At 42.4% G+C, this 16,726-nt stretch overlaps 1 protein-coding gene across 8 annotated transcripts in view; it reads left to right on the top strand.

Moving 5' to 3' along the window:
• RB195_009591 (uncharacterized protein) overlaps positions 1-15,805 on the top strand; it is a gene marked incomplete at both ends in the record, with an annotated part of 42,595 nt that extends 26,790 nt beyond the window's left edge. For 3 of the 8 annotated variants that reach the window (XM_064190205.1, XM_064190206.1, XM_064190204.1), the window contains 24 exons: positions 841-937; positions 995-1,055; positions 1,834-1,936; positions 2,624-2,721; positions 4,907-5,008; positions 5,065-5,185; positions 5,684-6,146; positions 6,830-7,256; positions 7,345-8,266; positions 8,326-8,601; positions 10,730-10,836; positions 10,898-10,948; positions 11,221-11,343; positions 11,639-11,716; positions 11,790-11,891; positions 12,819-12,908; positions 13,039-13,138; positions 13,665-13,744; positions 14,079-14,166; positions 14,331-14,443; positions 14,513-14,614; positions 15,113-15,267; positions 15,486-15,648; positions 15,704-15,805. In XM_064190205.1, the coding sequence (XP_064047786.1) occupies positions 841-937; positions 995-1,055; positions 1,834-1,936; positions 2,624-2,721; positions 4,907-5,008; positions 5,065-5,185; positions 5,684-6,146; positions 6,830-7,256; positions 7,345-8,266; positions 8,326-8,601; positions 10,730-10,836; positions 10,898-10,948; positions 11,221-11,343; positions 11,639-11,716; positions 11,790-11,891; positions 12,819-12,908; positions 13,039-13,138; positions 13,665-13,744; positions 14,079-14,166; positions 14,331-14,443; positions 14,513-14,614; positions 15,113-15,267; positions 15,486-15,648; positions 15,704-15,805 (4,124 nt within the window). The other 5 variants (XM_064190207.1, XM_064190202.1, XM_064190208.1 and 2 more) reach the window with 5 other exon arrangements.
• Between the last annotated feature and the right edge of the window lie 921 nt (positions 15,806-16,726).

Genomic DNA, 16,726 nt, shown 5'->3' with positions numbered 1-16,726 from the left:
GAATACTGCAAATAACAGGCGGCGCAAGTTTTCTTAGGTGAGACATACCGTAGCGCACGAGCATTTTTTGCTTAACTTATTCTTCTTCGTGAATTTTCTATCAAATTCTATCGTGCTTTCCCAGCTGAACTCATTCGACGTCGGCTATGCAGTCGGGTGAAGACAACATGAAGCTCAATACAGTTGCGTAGGCGGCTGTGCTCGAAGCGAGCGGTGGATCCTTGCTAGCACCACTCATCGCCGCAGTTCTTGATGATCCCACCTCGATCACAACCATCAACTTCACCGCGTCGCTTCGAGCGCAGCAGCTTACGCAACTGCACCGTGCTTCCTTTCTACAGGACTACGCCATGTAGAAATTTCAGGTGTTCTTATTATATACGATAAACGGAAAAGTTCTTGATCACCCAATAATTTCGTGGCACCGTTATAGCAGTACATACGGAAGCTATTCGCTATCTGAAAGTTTTCTCAGCGTCGTAGCATGGAAATTGTCCTCGGTGACGATGAGAAAAACATGCCGTAGAATCAGTCGGTCTTAGGACTAGCTGAAACATTCCTTCCCATACACTTTTTTTTTGCTGTATTCGTCAAGCCCTTTCGGAATCGGGACTTTAACTTTGGTTACTGTTATCTTTTTTCGTTTGTTAGTTAACATTGTTTATCGGTCAAAATTGACGAAAGTTGGTGACTAACTCACAAAGTACTCTGAACGCGGTGTATAAGTTTAACTGCGGTTCTCCAGACAAAATCAGTTTTGCTTTAGGTTGTGCAGCGCGCGAAATAATTTCTGTCAAACGTCCTATTTTGTCCTATTTCTACGTTCATAGTTCGATTCAGATGCTCCTACTGAGCACGTTATCGATGATTGGCTGAACTCTGGAGATGTGGCGAAATTGGAACAACTGGTACTTGATGGTCGAGGACATATGCTGAAGTGCTGTGTTTTGCCCTATTCCGTTTCACGAGTCAATTTCCAAAACAGTCATTTCAGAGAGAAAACCTCAACGAATCCACCAAGCAAGGAATTCCTACGAGGTCTTACCGTCTATCAGGTGATTACTCTCCATGAATTTATATTTCTTGAGTTGCACCAAAAGTTGAATTGATACAACCGGGTGAACGCGACGCACTTTCGACTGTAAGAGAACCATGGCGGACTGCGAAGATCGGTGACGGTAGCGAGGATCCTTACACGATCCCAACCACTACGCTCGCTTCGAGCGCAACAGCTAACGCAACTGTCCGTGTTTCATGTCACCTTAAAAGCATCACTCCACGAATCTGAGGTGGTACGGATTTCAGGTGGAGTATTCGTATACGAGATTGTAGATTATGGAGAGGGGTGATTCCGTCTATTTCTTCCTAATTGCCGTAAAAAACGGCCCGGAAGATACCGCTTCAGGCGTTTTGGCGCACTATTTTCTACAGGGAGTTCGAGTGGAGCGCGCCAGCCTTGTGCGGCGCAGAATCTTCCGGGCCGTTTTTTACGGCAATTAGGAAGAGATGGACTGAATCACCCTCCTCTCTCTAATCTACTATCCCTTATAAGAATACTCCACCTGAAATCTGCACCACCTCAGATTCGTGGGGTGATGCCTTTAACCCAACCATACGTCATATCATACTTTATGTCAAGCAAATACCGACCGCACGATGCGGCCGGCAGATGCGTCGCTCTCGCCGAGTTGAACTCGCCTCGCGTTGACTGTACTGTACGAAGTGGTTTCAACCTAGGAATGCAATGATTGCATTGTCTTACTCCCAGCTAGGGAGTGTACAGTATCTTACTCAATTGAAAGTCGTTTGACCCCATTAAAGAAAATGTTTCAGTCCAAAATTGATGCGATCCATAAGGCTGTAGAAGATGGTGATGTCCGGCGAGTGAAGTCTCTTATCGATCGACAGCAGCTCGCGCTGGCAAGAGACAGCTATGGTAGGATATGAAAAACCTCAAGATTAAAAGCATCACCCCACGAATTTGAGGTGGTACGGATTCCAGGTGGAGTATTCGTATACGGCATAGCAGATTATGGAGAGGTGGGGGTGATTCCGTCCATCTCTTCCTAATTGCCGTAAGAAAACGGCCCAGAAGATGCGTCGCGTGCACAAGGCTGGCGCTCTCGAATCGAACTCATTGTAGAAAATAGTGCGCCAGAACGCCTGAAGCCATATCTTCCGGGCCGTTTTTTACGGCAATTAGGAAGAAATAGAGGGGATCACCCTTCTTTCCATAATCTACGATCCCGTATACGAATACTCCACCTGAAACCCCCATCACCTCTGATTCGTGGGGTGATGCCTTTAAGGAACGTGTGAATGCCGCGTGGTTAAAAAAAATCTTAGGAGATTTGATCTTGTCCATTTTAGTAAGAGATTTGGTGGAATGGTACCGTGAGCAGAGAAGGACGTTTTGTACTCATCGATCAATTACAGCCTTTATTCAAACTGAATTATTTTTTCCTGCTCAACTGTCAAATCTCTCTGATTTTAAAGCGTTGTTCTTCTGTATTTCCTACGGCATAGATGGAGGGAGATAATTTTTCTTCGCAGTATTCTATCCACAAGAAACTAAAAGCTTTGCTGACCTTGCCTGCCTCTAAAAACTAACTTTAAAATTTAGGTATGACCCCACTTCACAAGGCACTGCTTCACGGGCAGACTAACACTGTTCGACATTTGCTGGCGAAATATCCTCAATGCGTCAACGCCACTGATCATGTGAGTGTTCAACGATGCTCCATTTTGATTGTTCTATATGACTAAATATCCACATACTAACATTAACAATATAATTTATTCATTTAATTTTTAATTACATAATAATAACTACATAATTACCGGATATAACTGCACAACGCGGAAGAACGTTACCAAATCATCATGCGAAATTTTTACTGTACATTTATCTCTCCTTTTGAGCTAAAAAAAACAGTAACGTCTCGTGTAAAAGATTTGATGACACAAAAGAAAATTTAAAGAAGACGCCCATGTGCAAGATAGTGCGTCAAACCACAGTTTTTTAGAAGATTTTTTATGATTGAGGTTTATTTGGTGCGAAAAATAGGCAAAGACCCTCCCGCTCTTCCGACTGGAGATTTAGTAACCATCGAGGTGATCGATGAGATTCTGCCGCTACAGCGTATTCAATAAATGATCAACGTTATTATAAATACATCGATCATAATGCTATTTAATAGAAGAGATGGTAGTACAAGAAGAATTTCCCTGAAAAATCCAGACATTATTCACAAAATTAAGGTCGTCACTTTCCTGCGCTGATCTTTAAAAAGTGAAATAACTTGTATACTGATTTCCACTTGTACTATTAATATTTATCACAACGAACGAAAGAATAATACCCATCTAAATTTTTTATTACCTTAAAAAATGATATTTGGCTGTTCCACCCTGTGTTAGACTTGTTTTTGATCTTCTGTCATTTTCATATCATGATTCTTAATCACTTTTCTTTTTTTTAACCCAATTTGGAGGTCCAAGACAAATCGTGTTCCTATATTCGAAGAAGACCCGAGTTGTCATGAAGACCTCTGTTGTTTTTTAGCCTCCTAGTAATAGCATTCTGCTTCTTCGTATGTTTTTACGGCGTCTTCCGGCAGTTCCTCTCATTTATTGATTTTTGCTTTTCCTGAAATTACATAGAGTGGGTAAAAAATGTTGACTTCAGAATTGATTTCGAATAAAAACAAGTCAATACTCGGAATTCCGATGCAGTAGTCAGCGATCCTCCATCATTCCCAGCAACTATATCAATTATGTACAGCTTCCTCATCGCGTGTGGGGGATCGTTGCGAACATTTGCTGTGCTGACACACGGGATCCCACCCGCATGACTAAACCTGCGGGTTTGAGACCGCAGAAGTGAACTAAGTGTTGTTACATTTGCAGTTGTATCGTATAATCCCTGATTTTTCCACATTGCAAATATTCGAGGATTTCCCTGAATCTTATATGTATCTTTCTAGATATTCTTCTTTCATGTCTGCATAGTCAGAAATTGTTTAGTGGAAATTTTCCCGTGCGTAATCGAAAAGATTCGTCGCAGTTTCATGCAGCTGTCTGATTATATCATATGAATATTCAATTTTTACCATCCTTTCGTCATTTCTTTGAAAGTTACTCTGATTCCTAGAAATCTCCGATGGACGACGTTATTTTCAGTGAAAACTGCTTGCGAAGGAGTTTATAGTTGAGCTGGTCATCCATTACTAGGCTGTTATTACTGGAGTGGATCCGGTCCTCACTGATAGCCGCAAATAATTTAATTTATACTATTTAATTCCTTGTAATTCGAATTCCTAGGATTTTTTTCCGTTCTTCGCATCTCCATGGAAAATTCAAATCGTCTTTTTCTCTTTCATTTGTCGTGTTTTTAAAATTATACCAACGGTGAATCCAAGAAACTGCACTGCTAAGCTTTGGTGGCAAGGGACAAACAGTGGCTCAATGTTTTATTAATTTCTATCTCCTACAATTTCATTTCTCTTTTTTTTACTGCAAATCGGTTTCGGTTTCTTTTTGACGTACATTATCTGCAGCAACAAAAAGAAAATGCTTACAGATACAAATCCTATGAAAAATACCTCCTTTTTCATTTCTAACACTACACTTCACACTTCCGACACTTTCTAATACCTTCTTTTCATTTCTTTCTTTTCATTTCTACATCCAAATTCTCCAATTTTTTCCTATATTCTACAACCACCAGAACAAAATTTTTTCACATTCACTGGAACCGTGCTTTTTTGCATTAATCGATCATAGAAACCTTAAAATTCTTTCCTCAATAGAAATTTTTCTTCCTGGTGTCCCACATAACGAAAAAGTAACCCCAAAAAAACCAGAAAAACCAGTTTCTTGTAAGTTCTATATTCAATTGTTCCAGGCCGGCCGAACTCCGCTCCATTACGCAGCCGCTGATCCGAACGGTGAGCACATGATTAAGGTGTTGCAAAAAGCGGGCGGAGACGCATTTATTGATGATAAAGTGAGCAGTTTACCAAAATTTCGGACCAACACTGTAAAAAAAGGCGAGTCGTTTAGCACGGTCACACTCCATTCTACTATCGTACACATGGGCAGCGGTTGAACGTGCGCAGTATGAAGGATAATGCAGTGATGAACCAGCTGATGTCCGGGCAGCTGAGCAGGACACTTTTGCAGGGTTTGTCATGCACAATTAACTATATGTATTTGTATAAAATGGGTACATTGGCTCTGATCAACCCCTTTCAAGTGATGTGTTTGTCTTCAATTCAGAATCACAAAGGTTTATGACCGAATGTATGTCATCTTGGGGTGATACTTAAATTTCTCGCCACGACTTTTTTTGTGAATATTTGAAAAAAAAACCTCCACAACGGTTTACCGCCTCATAGTGGCGTGGAGGTGACACTGGGCGTCGAACTGCGATGCACAGCGGAGGTTCGTCCTCCGGCAGGGTCTCCCAAGCTGAGAAGGAGTTCGACACATCCGACATTCCGACTTCTCTGAATCGGAAGCCTAGCTAAGAGTAAGTCACTGCTAAGATTCACCACCGTCTTGGCAAAATGTCGCAAGGTGGTTCCCTGATCCATATAGGTTGGGCGACGACCTGTGGTGAAAGCTAAGCTCGCCGTGGCATGACTGCTTAGTTTGGGGAAAAGTCTTCTTGCCACTCCAGCATATTCACTGCCTCAGTACCCTGCACACTGGGCCCTGCCGTCTCAGACGTCGGACGGTATGGCGACCGGTGAGAGGCGATCAAATCTCAGGTTGCTCAGGACGTCATTGATTCTGGACCAAGGCGACACACGCACGACTCGCCATGGAGACTGTCTCAGACTGTGTACTTACAACGCGAGAACAGTTTCCACAGACGCTGACCTGCATGCCCTTCTCGGAGCTGCAGAGCGTATCAAATTTCACGTGATTGCTCTGCAGGAGACCAAGTGCAGAAGGAGCGACGTACGACAGATGAATGACGGTACACTCGTCATTCGTGGAGAGAAGGTTCCGTCGCGAAATGTAGGCGGTGTTGGTTTTGTTGTGCACCCATCTGTCGTCCATCTCGTCGATTCTCACGAGATCCTGTCGCCTCGTCTGGCCATTCTTCGCCTCCGCCCTCTGCGCCAAAAAATCCATCAGTATCATCAACTGCTACTCACCAACATCAACAGCTGATGAATCCGGATTGGACGCGTTTTACGAGGAGCTGGAGGAAGTAGTCCGCAACGAGAAGTCCTTCTACAAATTCGTTGTCGGAGACTTCAACGCAAAACTAGGAAAGGCCACAGAAGAGGAATACAGGATTGGAAGATTTAGACTAGGGACCGGAATGAAAATGGCAATTGTCTCGCCGGGCTGTTGTCCGCCGCTCGCCTCTTTAATGGGAACTCTCTTTTCATGAAAAAAGATCATCGTCGGTGGACATGGGAATCACCCAATGGCACGACTCGTGCGGAGATCGACTACATACTCACCAACCGGAGGTGGTGTCTACTTGACGTCTCAGTAGTACCATCCTTTTTTAGTGGTTCTGATCACCGTCTCCTTCGTGCGAAAATACTACTTAGCCACACGATGGAAAAGAACATCTGCTATCGGCAACGAAGGAGAAAAGAAGTCGTCTACGACGATTAGGTACTCGAGGACTCCTTGTCCCAAAGTGACTGGCACATCGAGGAGGACCCAAACGTGGACTACGCGATGCTGCTCAGAGGATTACGAGCCTGTGCTGAACGTACCTTGAAGCCGCGCAAAAACGCAAAAACTTGGATCGAATTTCGAAGACCACCAAGGAATTGTTGGAAAGAAGAAGGGCTTTGAGGCTTGATCCGAATGCATCGCACATTGAGCGGTTAGTAGCAAACATTAGCCGCAGAAAGGCGTTGCAGGAGGATCTTTTGAAGTACAGGCAGAAGAAGATTCTGGAAGCAACACAAAGAAGAACGAGTCTAAAGAAGTGCCGCAGAGATCTCCGCGAATGTAATATTCCGCTAGCAACCTTGCTGAGCGAAGACGGGACTCGCACGTCTTCTCGTCGTGAGATGGAAATCATTACGGAGAGGTTCTACTCGAACCTTTTCCGTTCATCAACTCCTGTGTCAAGCCCAATCATCCCCACTGGTGAAGCTCCACCACGGATTCTCCCTTCGGAAGTACGAGTCGCTATCAAGAACATGAAACCTGGCACAGCCCCCGCACCTCATTTTATATCAGCAGACTTTCTTCGGGCTGGTGGCCATCCGCTTCATGTAATCTTAGCAGCGCACATGACATCCTACCTTCAGAAAGAAAGGATCCCAGACCGTGGAGACCTCGTGAACCGTTCTTATCCATAAGAAAGATGACCGAGAGGACCTTCGGAACTACCGTCCGATATGCTTGCTGAGCGTGTTATACAAAGTATTCACCAAGATCATCCTCACACGCATATCTAGGACGCTGGATGAAGCCCAGCCTCAAGAACAAGCTGGATTCCGCCAAGGGTTCAGTTGCTTGGACCACATCCAGACCGTGTCGAGGGTCATAGAGGTTTGCCGGGAATACCGCCTGCCCCTTGTTCTAACCTTCGTCGACTATGAGAAAGCCTTTGACAGCGTAGAAACGAATGCAATACTGTCAGCGCTGGTCGATCAAGGTGTGGACGCGTCGTATGTGAGGACATCAGCCAATTGCTACGATCGATGCAAGACTAGGATACAGCTTTTCCACCGCCCTCTCACCATAACCATTGGAAAGGGGGTACGACAAGGCGATACTATATCGCCGAAGCTGTTCACTGCTGCATTGCAATGGATAATGAAATCACTATCCTGGGAAGAAAGGGGCATACGTGTTGATGGAAGATTTCTTTCGAACCTTCGTTTCGCGGACGACATCGTTCTCTTTTCGAGCAGTACCAATGAAGCAGAAACGATGCTCAACGAATTGAACGAAGCAGGGAAGAGAATAGGACTACGAATAAACAGAAAGAAGACACAGTTCATGAAGAACGCCCACTGCGAGGACGGTGGAGTACAACTTGAAGGCCCCCAAATCGTGGAAACTCCGTCATACGTATACCTCGGACGTTCTATGAACATGGAAAACGACTTGAAGGAAGAACTGAATAGAAGAATGAGAGCAGCATGGGCAGCATTCGCAGCCGTCAGGGAAGCTACGGACCAACTGACGAACCAAGATCTTCGTGCCCATCTGTTCGACTCGACAGTCCTTCCAGCGCTCTGTTACGCAGCGGAGACTGGGCAGACACCGCGGCCACGTCTAGGAAGCTACTTACTACCCACAGAGCCCTTGAGAGATGTCTATGGAAGTTTAAAGGGCGCACACAACACCTTGCCGGTCTTCGTAGCTCCGACTTAAGAGGAATGTCTCGTCTTTGCGACCCAGCGGAATATGTATCGAAAGCAAAACATAGATGGGCCGGTCACATCATGAGAAGAATCGACGACAGATGGACTAAAAGAACGCTAGAGTGGATCCTAAGGGACGCTAAACGCCCCCGAGGGGGACCGCCAACGAGATGGGGTGACGTGTTCGCTGCACGGATGGACCAACTAAGAGCTCAGCTGGATACGGCTCAAAGACCTCGTCAACGTCACTCACGAAGCTTGAGAACATCTTGGATGACAATGGCGAGGGAACGAAACGAGTGGAAGAGATGCTGGGGCCCGCACGTCCAGTGAAGACGGGCCATCTAAGTATCTAAGTAAGTAAGTATTTTAAAAAAGAACCGGGCTGGAAATTAGAACTATATACCATCGCCGTCTATCACTCGACGCCAATGCTCGGCTGACTGGTCGACCCCCCTCTTAAAGAAGGTGGAGAGCTGGGACTTGAAGTAGTCCTGGAGTGTGGAATAGTGTGACAAGAAACTTATGCATCAGCCTAATAAATCAGAAGTCAGCACCCTTACTCTCCCATGCGATTCTGGTTCAATTTATTGACATTAAACGAATAAACCTCTTTACTGAACTAGAACTAATTTCGAACTATGGACTGTGAAGACGTAGTGGTGACTTCTCAGCATTGCACTACTCATGCACAATAGTTGAATAAACAAGGGAATGTTTTGAAATACTCAAAATTTTAATTGAAAAAATTCAAAATGAACGGGCATCTTGGATCTTCTGAATTACATTTTCATCTGTTTCAATCGTTTCATCATTTTTTCAAAATTTCCAAATCCAGAATTACTGCTACCACATGTGACGGCAGCGTCATGAAATGCGATTAGCCATAATCCTGCATTAGGAATTCTTCGAGCTAACTCTTCTCGCTATATTTAGCAGCAAAATGTTTACTGATACTAAAATAGTCGGAGATCATCCTGAAGCCTACACTGACGTCTGAATTTCGTTGATACATGCAAACGCTGACGTTTGAATAGAGAAGATGCGATGAAAAAGCACCTGAGATCACGAGATTTTATGTAATGCTGACAAGGTGACTACAACTTGTTGAAATATTAAAATATGGCGTGAAGTACATAGATATAGTACATACATAGTACATTAAATAATATATAATATTTCCACACGTATAGTTATCGCACCTATTTACTTGTTTAAGGACTCATTTCATACACAATATTACGATTCCATCTCCATCTTTGCCATTTTTATTCGTACAGTAGGATAGCTAACTCTTCGACACACGCGAATCCGCGTCTTTTTCGTCTTTTTCTCAGAACTCACCTCAATTTGGTCTTTATTATAAGATCTGAACATCAATAGATTCGTGAGCGCGAGCCCTACCGATTGGATGTAATAAGAACTTTCAAGACCTATCAAGGAAACACTTTTTGGAAAAATTACCTGCGGGTACCCTTTAACAAGGCTGAGTTCGAGATAATTGCGCCCCAAAGATATACTTGACGTGAACATATTTTTCGGAAACTAAAATGATAGTTACATATTCGCAATCTACATAATATTGCGAGCAATTTGATATCTCTCACAGCTATAGTTCCATGGCAATGGAGATTTTCTAGATTTGACTAAAGTGACATGTTTTAACTCCATAAACGACCGAAACCACCAGCTCAAAAATTATTTTCTCACGAAATCTGCAAGAAAACTACTTGTTGTAGGAAGATCTCATCTCTTGGTTTTCCAGCTCAACAGGATTTTGTGTTTCTTGCAGCTGACGTTACGACTTCATCATTTTGCATTTCTTACTCTGATTTTTGGCAGCTCGTAAATCGCTAACAAATGAGGTTTGCCATCTGCCGGAACACTACAATAGAAAGCAGTCTTTGTCCTGTGAAGGGTCCGATATCCCAAATTTTTCTGACTTCGACCTTTTAGATATCAACATGAGTCCAATTTTCCAATAAGTCCTTTAGAGGCGAGGGATTGCAGGAACAAGTGGTCTTTGAAAGGATTGAGTGAACGCTTCTGTAATTCCGCAGCCCCTGTTGTCTGCCAGTAGTGAGATCCTCTCGAATTGCTTTGGGCGATACAATTCTCATTCTGAGTTTTGTTCCGCATGATTTTTTTTTGACGTAACACTCTGGCTAAAAAAACACACTCGTCACTCATTTCATCATACCTAAACATAAGCATAAAAAATTTACGCCTAAATTTAAGAAAGGGGGAGGGGGCACTTTCTTCCATTCTTTTTCAATTTCACCTATCTTGTCTATTTTTTATTTCAGCCTTCTATCGTATGTCACGATGTCCGAGCACTAACCATTTACATGAGGCTTTACTTTGAAATTCAGATCTGGAAGAAGACATCTACGATTGGATCCACACCGGTAATGTGGGCAAACTAGAGGAACTAGTTCTTACTGGATACGCAGACTTGTTGCTAGGAAGGAACCATGAGGTAAGAAAGATTCTGGCAATTTATTTTAGTATGCTCCCAATCAGTGGAATATGTAATTTAGGTCGAAGACGCAGACAGCATTGGATTTCTGGAAGTACTACCACAATACCAGGTTCGTGTAAAATTAGTTGTGCAGGCTGAAGCAGATTTTTTGTGACTTTTCAGCGTTTCAGATTCATGAAAAAGAAAAGAGGAAATCACAATGAATGCATTTGAATGAAGTAGGATAAATGGTCCTGAAGGATCTTTTTTAAAATTTGTTTCTGTGTCAACATACTAAAAAATTGGGACCTTAGGTTGCACTGCAGTAGACAGTGGTAGAAACAAAAACAACAACTTATGACGTTGCATAGCGAGAAAGGAACTAGGTGAAATTATTTTCAGGCAAAAATTCAAGCGATCCATAAAGCTGTGGAGACGGGAAATCTACGAGCAGTAAGGCTACTAACAGATCGCAAGAAGCTCGCGCTATGCAGAGACTCAAGAGGACTCAGCCCTTTACATAAGGTACTGTATTTTTGGTATAGCAGCGATAGTATAGAAGCTTTTTTTTATTATAAGAAATATTTCTGCTCCGAATTTTGACTTTATTTTCACGTGATAAGCTTCGAGGTGTAGCTCCTTGATAATAATATCCGAGAAGAGCCACTTTATAGAAAAATTCCAGGGCTCTGCAGATTTACGAAATACAAAATTGACGGCAGATGTGATATATTACTGCAAAAATTTCTGATTTTCATCTATCTTTTCTGGTCCTGTGACAAAAACGTCAAAACATTTAGCTGTTGCATTCTCCGTTCAGGCAATAGTCTTCGATCGGGCTGACATTGCTAAATATCTGATCAGAAACTATCCACACGCTGTGAACGCTATGGATCAGGTGGATTTTGGAACTGATTTCTCTACCGCAAATTTAAAAGAATTCGCGAGAAATATTTCTTCTTCTTTTCCAGAAGAAACGCACTCCACTACACTACGCAGCAGCATATCGAGATGGTGGTTACTTGTATAAGATGATGAGGAAAAGTGGTGCTGATCCCAACATTTACGATTGTGTGAGAGAAACTCTTCATTTTTACGCACTACTAAGTAAAAGAGCTTTAGTCTTAGGTTTACTTATAGATTCAATAGGTTTATTATTCAAAAAAATAACGTCTTATGTATCTTGAATCAGTCAGGTTAAAATATCTTGAATCATATCGAAATCTGTTACAGAACAGAACCAAAGAACCATTATTTATTTCGGAGCGTATTAGCAAAAAAAAATCATTTCTGTAGATTTTTTAAATAAATTAGTCAACAAGTCGGGGAGAAATGGGCTCTTCGCTTAAAGGCATCACCCTACGAATCTGGGTGGTACGGGTTTCAGGTGGGTTATGCCTATGCGGGGTCGTAGATTGTGGGGAAGAGAGCGATCCGTCCATTTCTTCCTAACTACCGCAAAAAACTGCCAGGAAGATGCGGTGCGTACACAAGGCTGACGCGCTCCAATCAAACTCGTTGCAGAAAATAGCGCCTCGCAACGCTCTAAGCCGCATCTTCCGGGCCGTTTTTTTACGGCGATTAGGAAGACATGAGCGGGAACCCACCCGCTTCTGCAATCTACGATCCCGTACAGTCTTGATCATCGGAAATCCATATCACGGCAGATTCGTGGGATGATGCATTTAAAAGAGAGTGCGTAAGGATAAAAATATGAAATAAAAACATTAGAATAATATAAATAAAATATAACAAAAATAAATATGCAATAAAAAAGACGAAGAACTGTAGCAGTACGCGTAGTAACTTCAAAACATGGACATCCCTTGTTAATATTAAACAACTGATGTGGGCAGAGTTGCACTGGGAGCAGTCAAGTCCCTATTTTTTTAAATATTGCTCCAGCATTTCTGAGCTTGCGGATTCGATCGAATGCCAAATGGGTAACTGTTCAATTATGCACTAAACCTACTTTAGGAGATAATTGACGAAAATTACAGAACGGCCGCCCAGCTAAGTACTACCTGAAGCATCCTGGAGAGATCGACCTGTCCGCTATGCGACTTGACACGAAAGCGGCGCTCAAGCAGGTGAATTCTATATACTACATTTATGATTGGTGACGATGTTCAAAAATACCAATTCTTCTTGTTGAATTCTTGTCGAATTAAAAATACCAATTCAATCTTGTTGAATCAGCAATAGACATCAGGCTTTTAGGTCCTTCACAACCGTGTGGCACCCAGCTACCTGGAATCGTCCATTCAGCAATGGCTAAGAGATGGTCAACTCGCAAAACTTGAGCAACTTGTTCTTTCCGGTGCGATATCAATCACTTAACCCTTTTCAACAATTTAAAGCAAAGTATCACGAACTTGACGATACGAGATCTTCCCACGAAAAGATAGGGAGGAGGGTGCTGATTACGAAAATACTCTAAACAATATTGTCTTCCAGAAGTTCCTAAAATCTAAAGTTCCTTGAAAAAGATTTTCCAAACGCAGAAAAATAATTCACTTATGGCTTCGTGTACAGTCGGGTCAAAATGACAAGAATCACGACTGTAGTTGCGGTGCATTTGCGTACGCACTCGAAACCGCGCGGTGGAGGCAGCAGTTGGGACCGATTTGGGACCGTCGCAAACCGCAGTGATGAGTGGCGCCAGCAAGGGCTTCACCACGCGCTTAGCCGCTACGCTCCAGCAAATCGCCTCGAGAGAAGCTGCGCACGTAATTGCTTACGTACTTCATGTTGTTTTGACCCTACCATAATAGCAATCTGGTAAATTCGAATACGTATATTCTATCGCACCGTATATCTAAACACAGGCGAGCGTTATTTTGCAGGCTGTGGGGATTTGCTTCAAAACAGAAATGGCACTAATCCAGAGACGGTCAAATTCCTCGAGAATTTACCAGAGTATATGGTGAGTTGGCTGAGCTGGTATCTTTAAGCTCTACCATGAAAAACGAAAAAATTGTCCTGGAAAATTATCAGTAGTAATAGCAGTAATGTAGAAATGTCGCTGTCATAGTTTGCTGTTTATCTGTTTTGCATGCTTCATACTCGCTCTCAGGGAAAGTATCGTACTTATTGTATTTAGTGGCATGAACTTGTCATTCATCACAGCTTTCCAGATCCTACAAATATCTGATTTTGGGAACGTCTTAGTTAAGTACGAGAAGTACTGTAAAAGTCCTTAGAATAAAAGAAGATAGAAATGACGTCAACTGGAAGAAATTTTTCTTTCTCTGTTTCAGAGTAAAATCGATGGAATCCACAAGGCAATTAAAGAAGGCGATCTCGAGAAAGTGAAATCAATAATGACGTCAAAGAAGCTTGCCATAGGTAACATTTGCATCGTACACATTGGCGCCGCGACATATCTTGCGACGGACGCGTCGCGGTCAGCCGGCCGCACAAATTCGCCCCCGACTGTAAACAAACTTGCACAAAAACGTAGAGCAGATTGAGTTTGACAGACAAAACAATTCACAAGTGAACGTTTTCAGCTCGTGATCGTTTCGGATGCACACCGTTACATGCAGCAGTTGTACATGAACACACTGAGATAGTCCGTTATATCGCTGGACATTTCCCTTCCGTTCTGAACGCACCTGATTATGTTAGAAATTTTTATTTTCGGTGAAATCCTGAACAAACACACACTACTTAGCTATAATCTTATTTGCAGAATAAACGCACGTCTATGCACTATGCAGCCGCGGCTCGGGACGGTGGCCATTACTTGAAGATTCTTGGTAAAGCTGGCGCAGATCCCATGGCTGTGGATAACGTAAGGAACACGGAAGAAAACTAGATGTTGACTAGAATTACTGCTGACATAACGCGATGATGATCGCAACTTTTTCCTCCGTGGCTACTTCATAGGAAATTCTACACCAAAACAATTAAGAAATCAATTATTTACAACAAGAAGCCTGTGAGGCGACTTTCAACTTTTACCATCAAGACAGTAGGAATGCCCTTGTTTCGAGCTGAGCACCTCATCACAAATGGATCTAAAACCAATAAGAGACTCCCTACCTACGAGAATCCGAGCTGTAACTACTGAATGAATATTAAATGAAAGAAAAAAAGTTGAAAGAATTACAATCAGACCAACCTACTAGAAGAGTTACGCTGTTTTAGAAGTTCCATAAAAAGCACAATGAGAAGAAAATCCAGAAATTTGGTTGCACATGCCCTTTTCTTCTACACGAAAAGTAGACAAATATATACAGGAAATTTCACCTGCCCATCCATTTAACAAAACTCAATCCTACTTTTACAGGAAGGTCGCACTCCCGACTACTACAGAAGAAACGCTGTTATCGATCTGAAAATGATAAAAGAAAGAGATGAAGAATATGATCTTATGAACGAAGAAATGCTGGAGGATGGACAAATGATAGATAGTCCCGGTAGTGGCGAAAGTGGATCGGAGAGGTAAGGTTCGACTAGCAGATTCAGCTGGGTAGGTGGTCAAACTGGGGCAATAACTCAATCAAACTTCGACCGACAACGATAAAAGAAGTTTAATTAGGAGTCAGGACTCCGTGCAAAATCTGAAGAGGAGAAATCATGTGTGATTAGCTCAGAATCTCTCACCTTGTGATTTTCCCCTACGATTTCTGTGGGACACCTTACTGATGGTCTACTTTCAGCGGATCGGTGATCGACTCCGCCCGAGTTCATGACGACGATGATGACACGGACCGCCACCGCTTTGAACGAATGGTCCATGGTCGCACAGATCTACCAACCTCAGAGAATGGAATCTACTTGGCAAGGACGGTAGCGCCCGTTCTTACTAAAGCACTTGCGGAGGTTTGAAGAGCTGGACAATTAAAAATTGCTCCACATTAACAATGCTAATTCCTAGGTATTGCTACGTCGGCCGGCCGATCCAATTGGTTTCATCTCGGATTACTTGCAGAAATATCACAGTGAGATCCCATATCGATCTAATGGAAAACTTAAATGAGAAAATCTGTATATTTCTTTATTTGTTCAAGATTCGAGGTTCTTTTGTGTACACTATTTACACCTTTTTCCGTTGCGCAGGTCACCATATAGTAAGGGGCTGGGTGGCCCTTTGAAATAGCCTACCTTAATGCGTGAGGAATATCCAAAAAGGCCATTCTCTCCGAACGTACAAAAATGTTATGATCTAACACGTAGATTCTTCGGCAATACCGTACTCCAAACACAGCTGCAATCAAAATAAAAAAGCTGTGATGATCAAAGAGCAATATCAATCGGACACTGTACAAAGATTTAAGACCGCTTTTATCTTTTAAAAAATATAAGAATCACTGTAGTCGGAATGGTTGACTTCCCTCTTAGACAACAGTAAAAGGTGACTGGTGCATCGGAATGGGTTGATCATGGTTTCCCACATTACACGCTACAAATCACTGGTAGATCAATTCTTTATTGTCAGTTGTACATTATTATAAATGAGTATATGGTAAGAAAATTAGCTGGTTGTGTGAAAAGAACAAAGTGCTTAACTATGCGCTTGTATAGCATAAAATTCAAATATTGACAGCAAACAGAAACTTACGAAGAATGGATTGTTTGTCATTTACAGAGGTGAGGAGTTAATTAAATTCTTATCAGTCTCAAATGAAAAGAATTTTCCTTTCTAAGAAAAAAAAACTTCCTAGGATGGAGAAAATTGCAATCAAAAAAATTGATAAGACAGAGCCTAATCAAAACCTAACGACCTAACCTAATGAACACGTGTAGCTCATTCTCGATTGCGTGGAAACTAGGAGAAAATTGAATACACTACGACGATTTACGTTTGTTTATTTTCGGAATCTTTGACAAACTCGACGTGTAGGGATAGAACGTCCAAATCCTGACAATAAATATAGAAAATCTGTTGTTTTTAAGCTCA

This window comes from Necator americanus, chromosome III (assembly GCF_031761385.1).
Source record: "Necator americanus strain Aroian chromosome III, whole genome shotgun sequence".
Classification (NCBI taxonomy): domain Eukaryota; kingdom Metazoa; phylum Nematoda; class Chromadorea; order Rhabditida; family Ancylostomatidae; genus Necator; species Necator americanus.
Note: the sequence above shows the minus strand (reverse complement) of the source record. Positions and strands in the feature narration are given on the sequence as shown.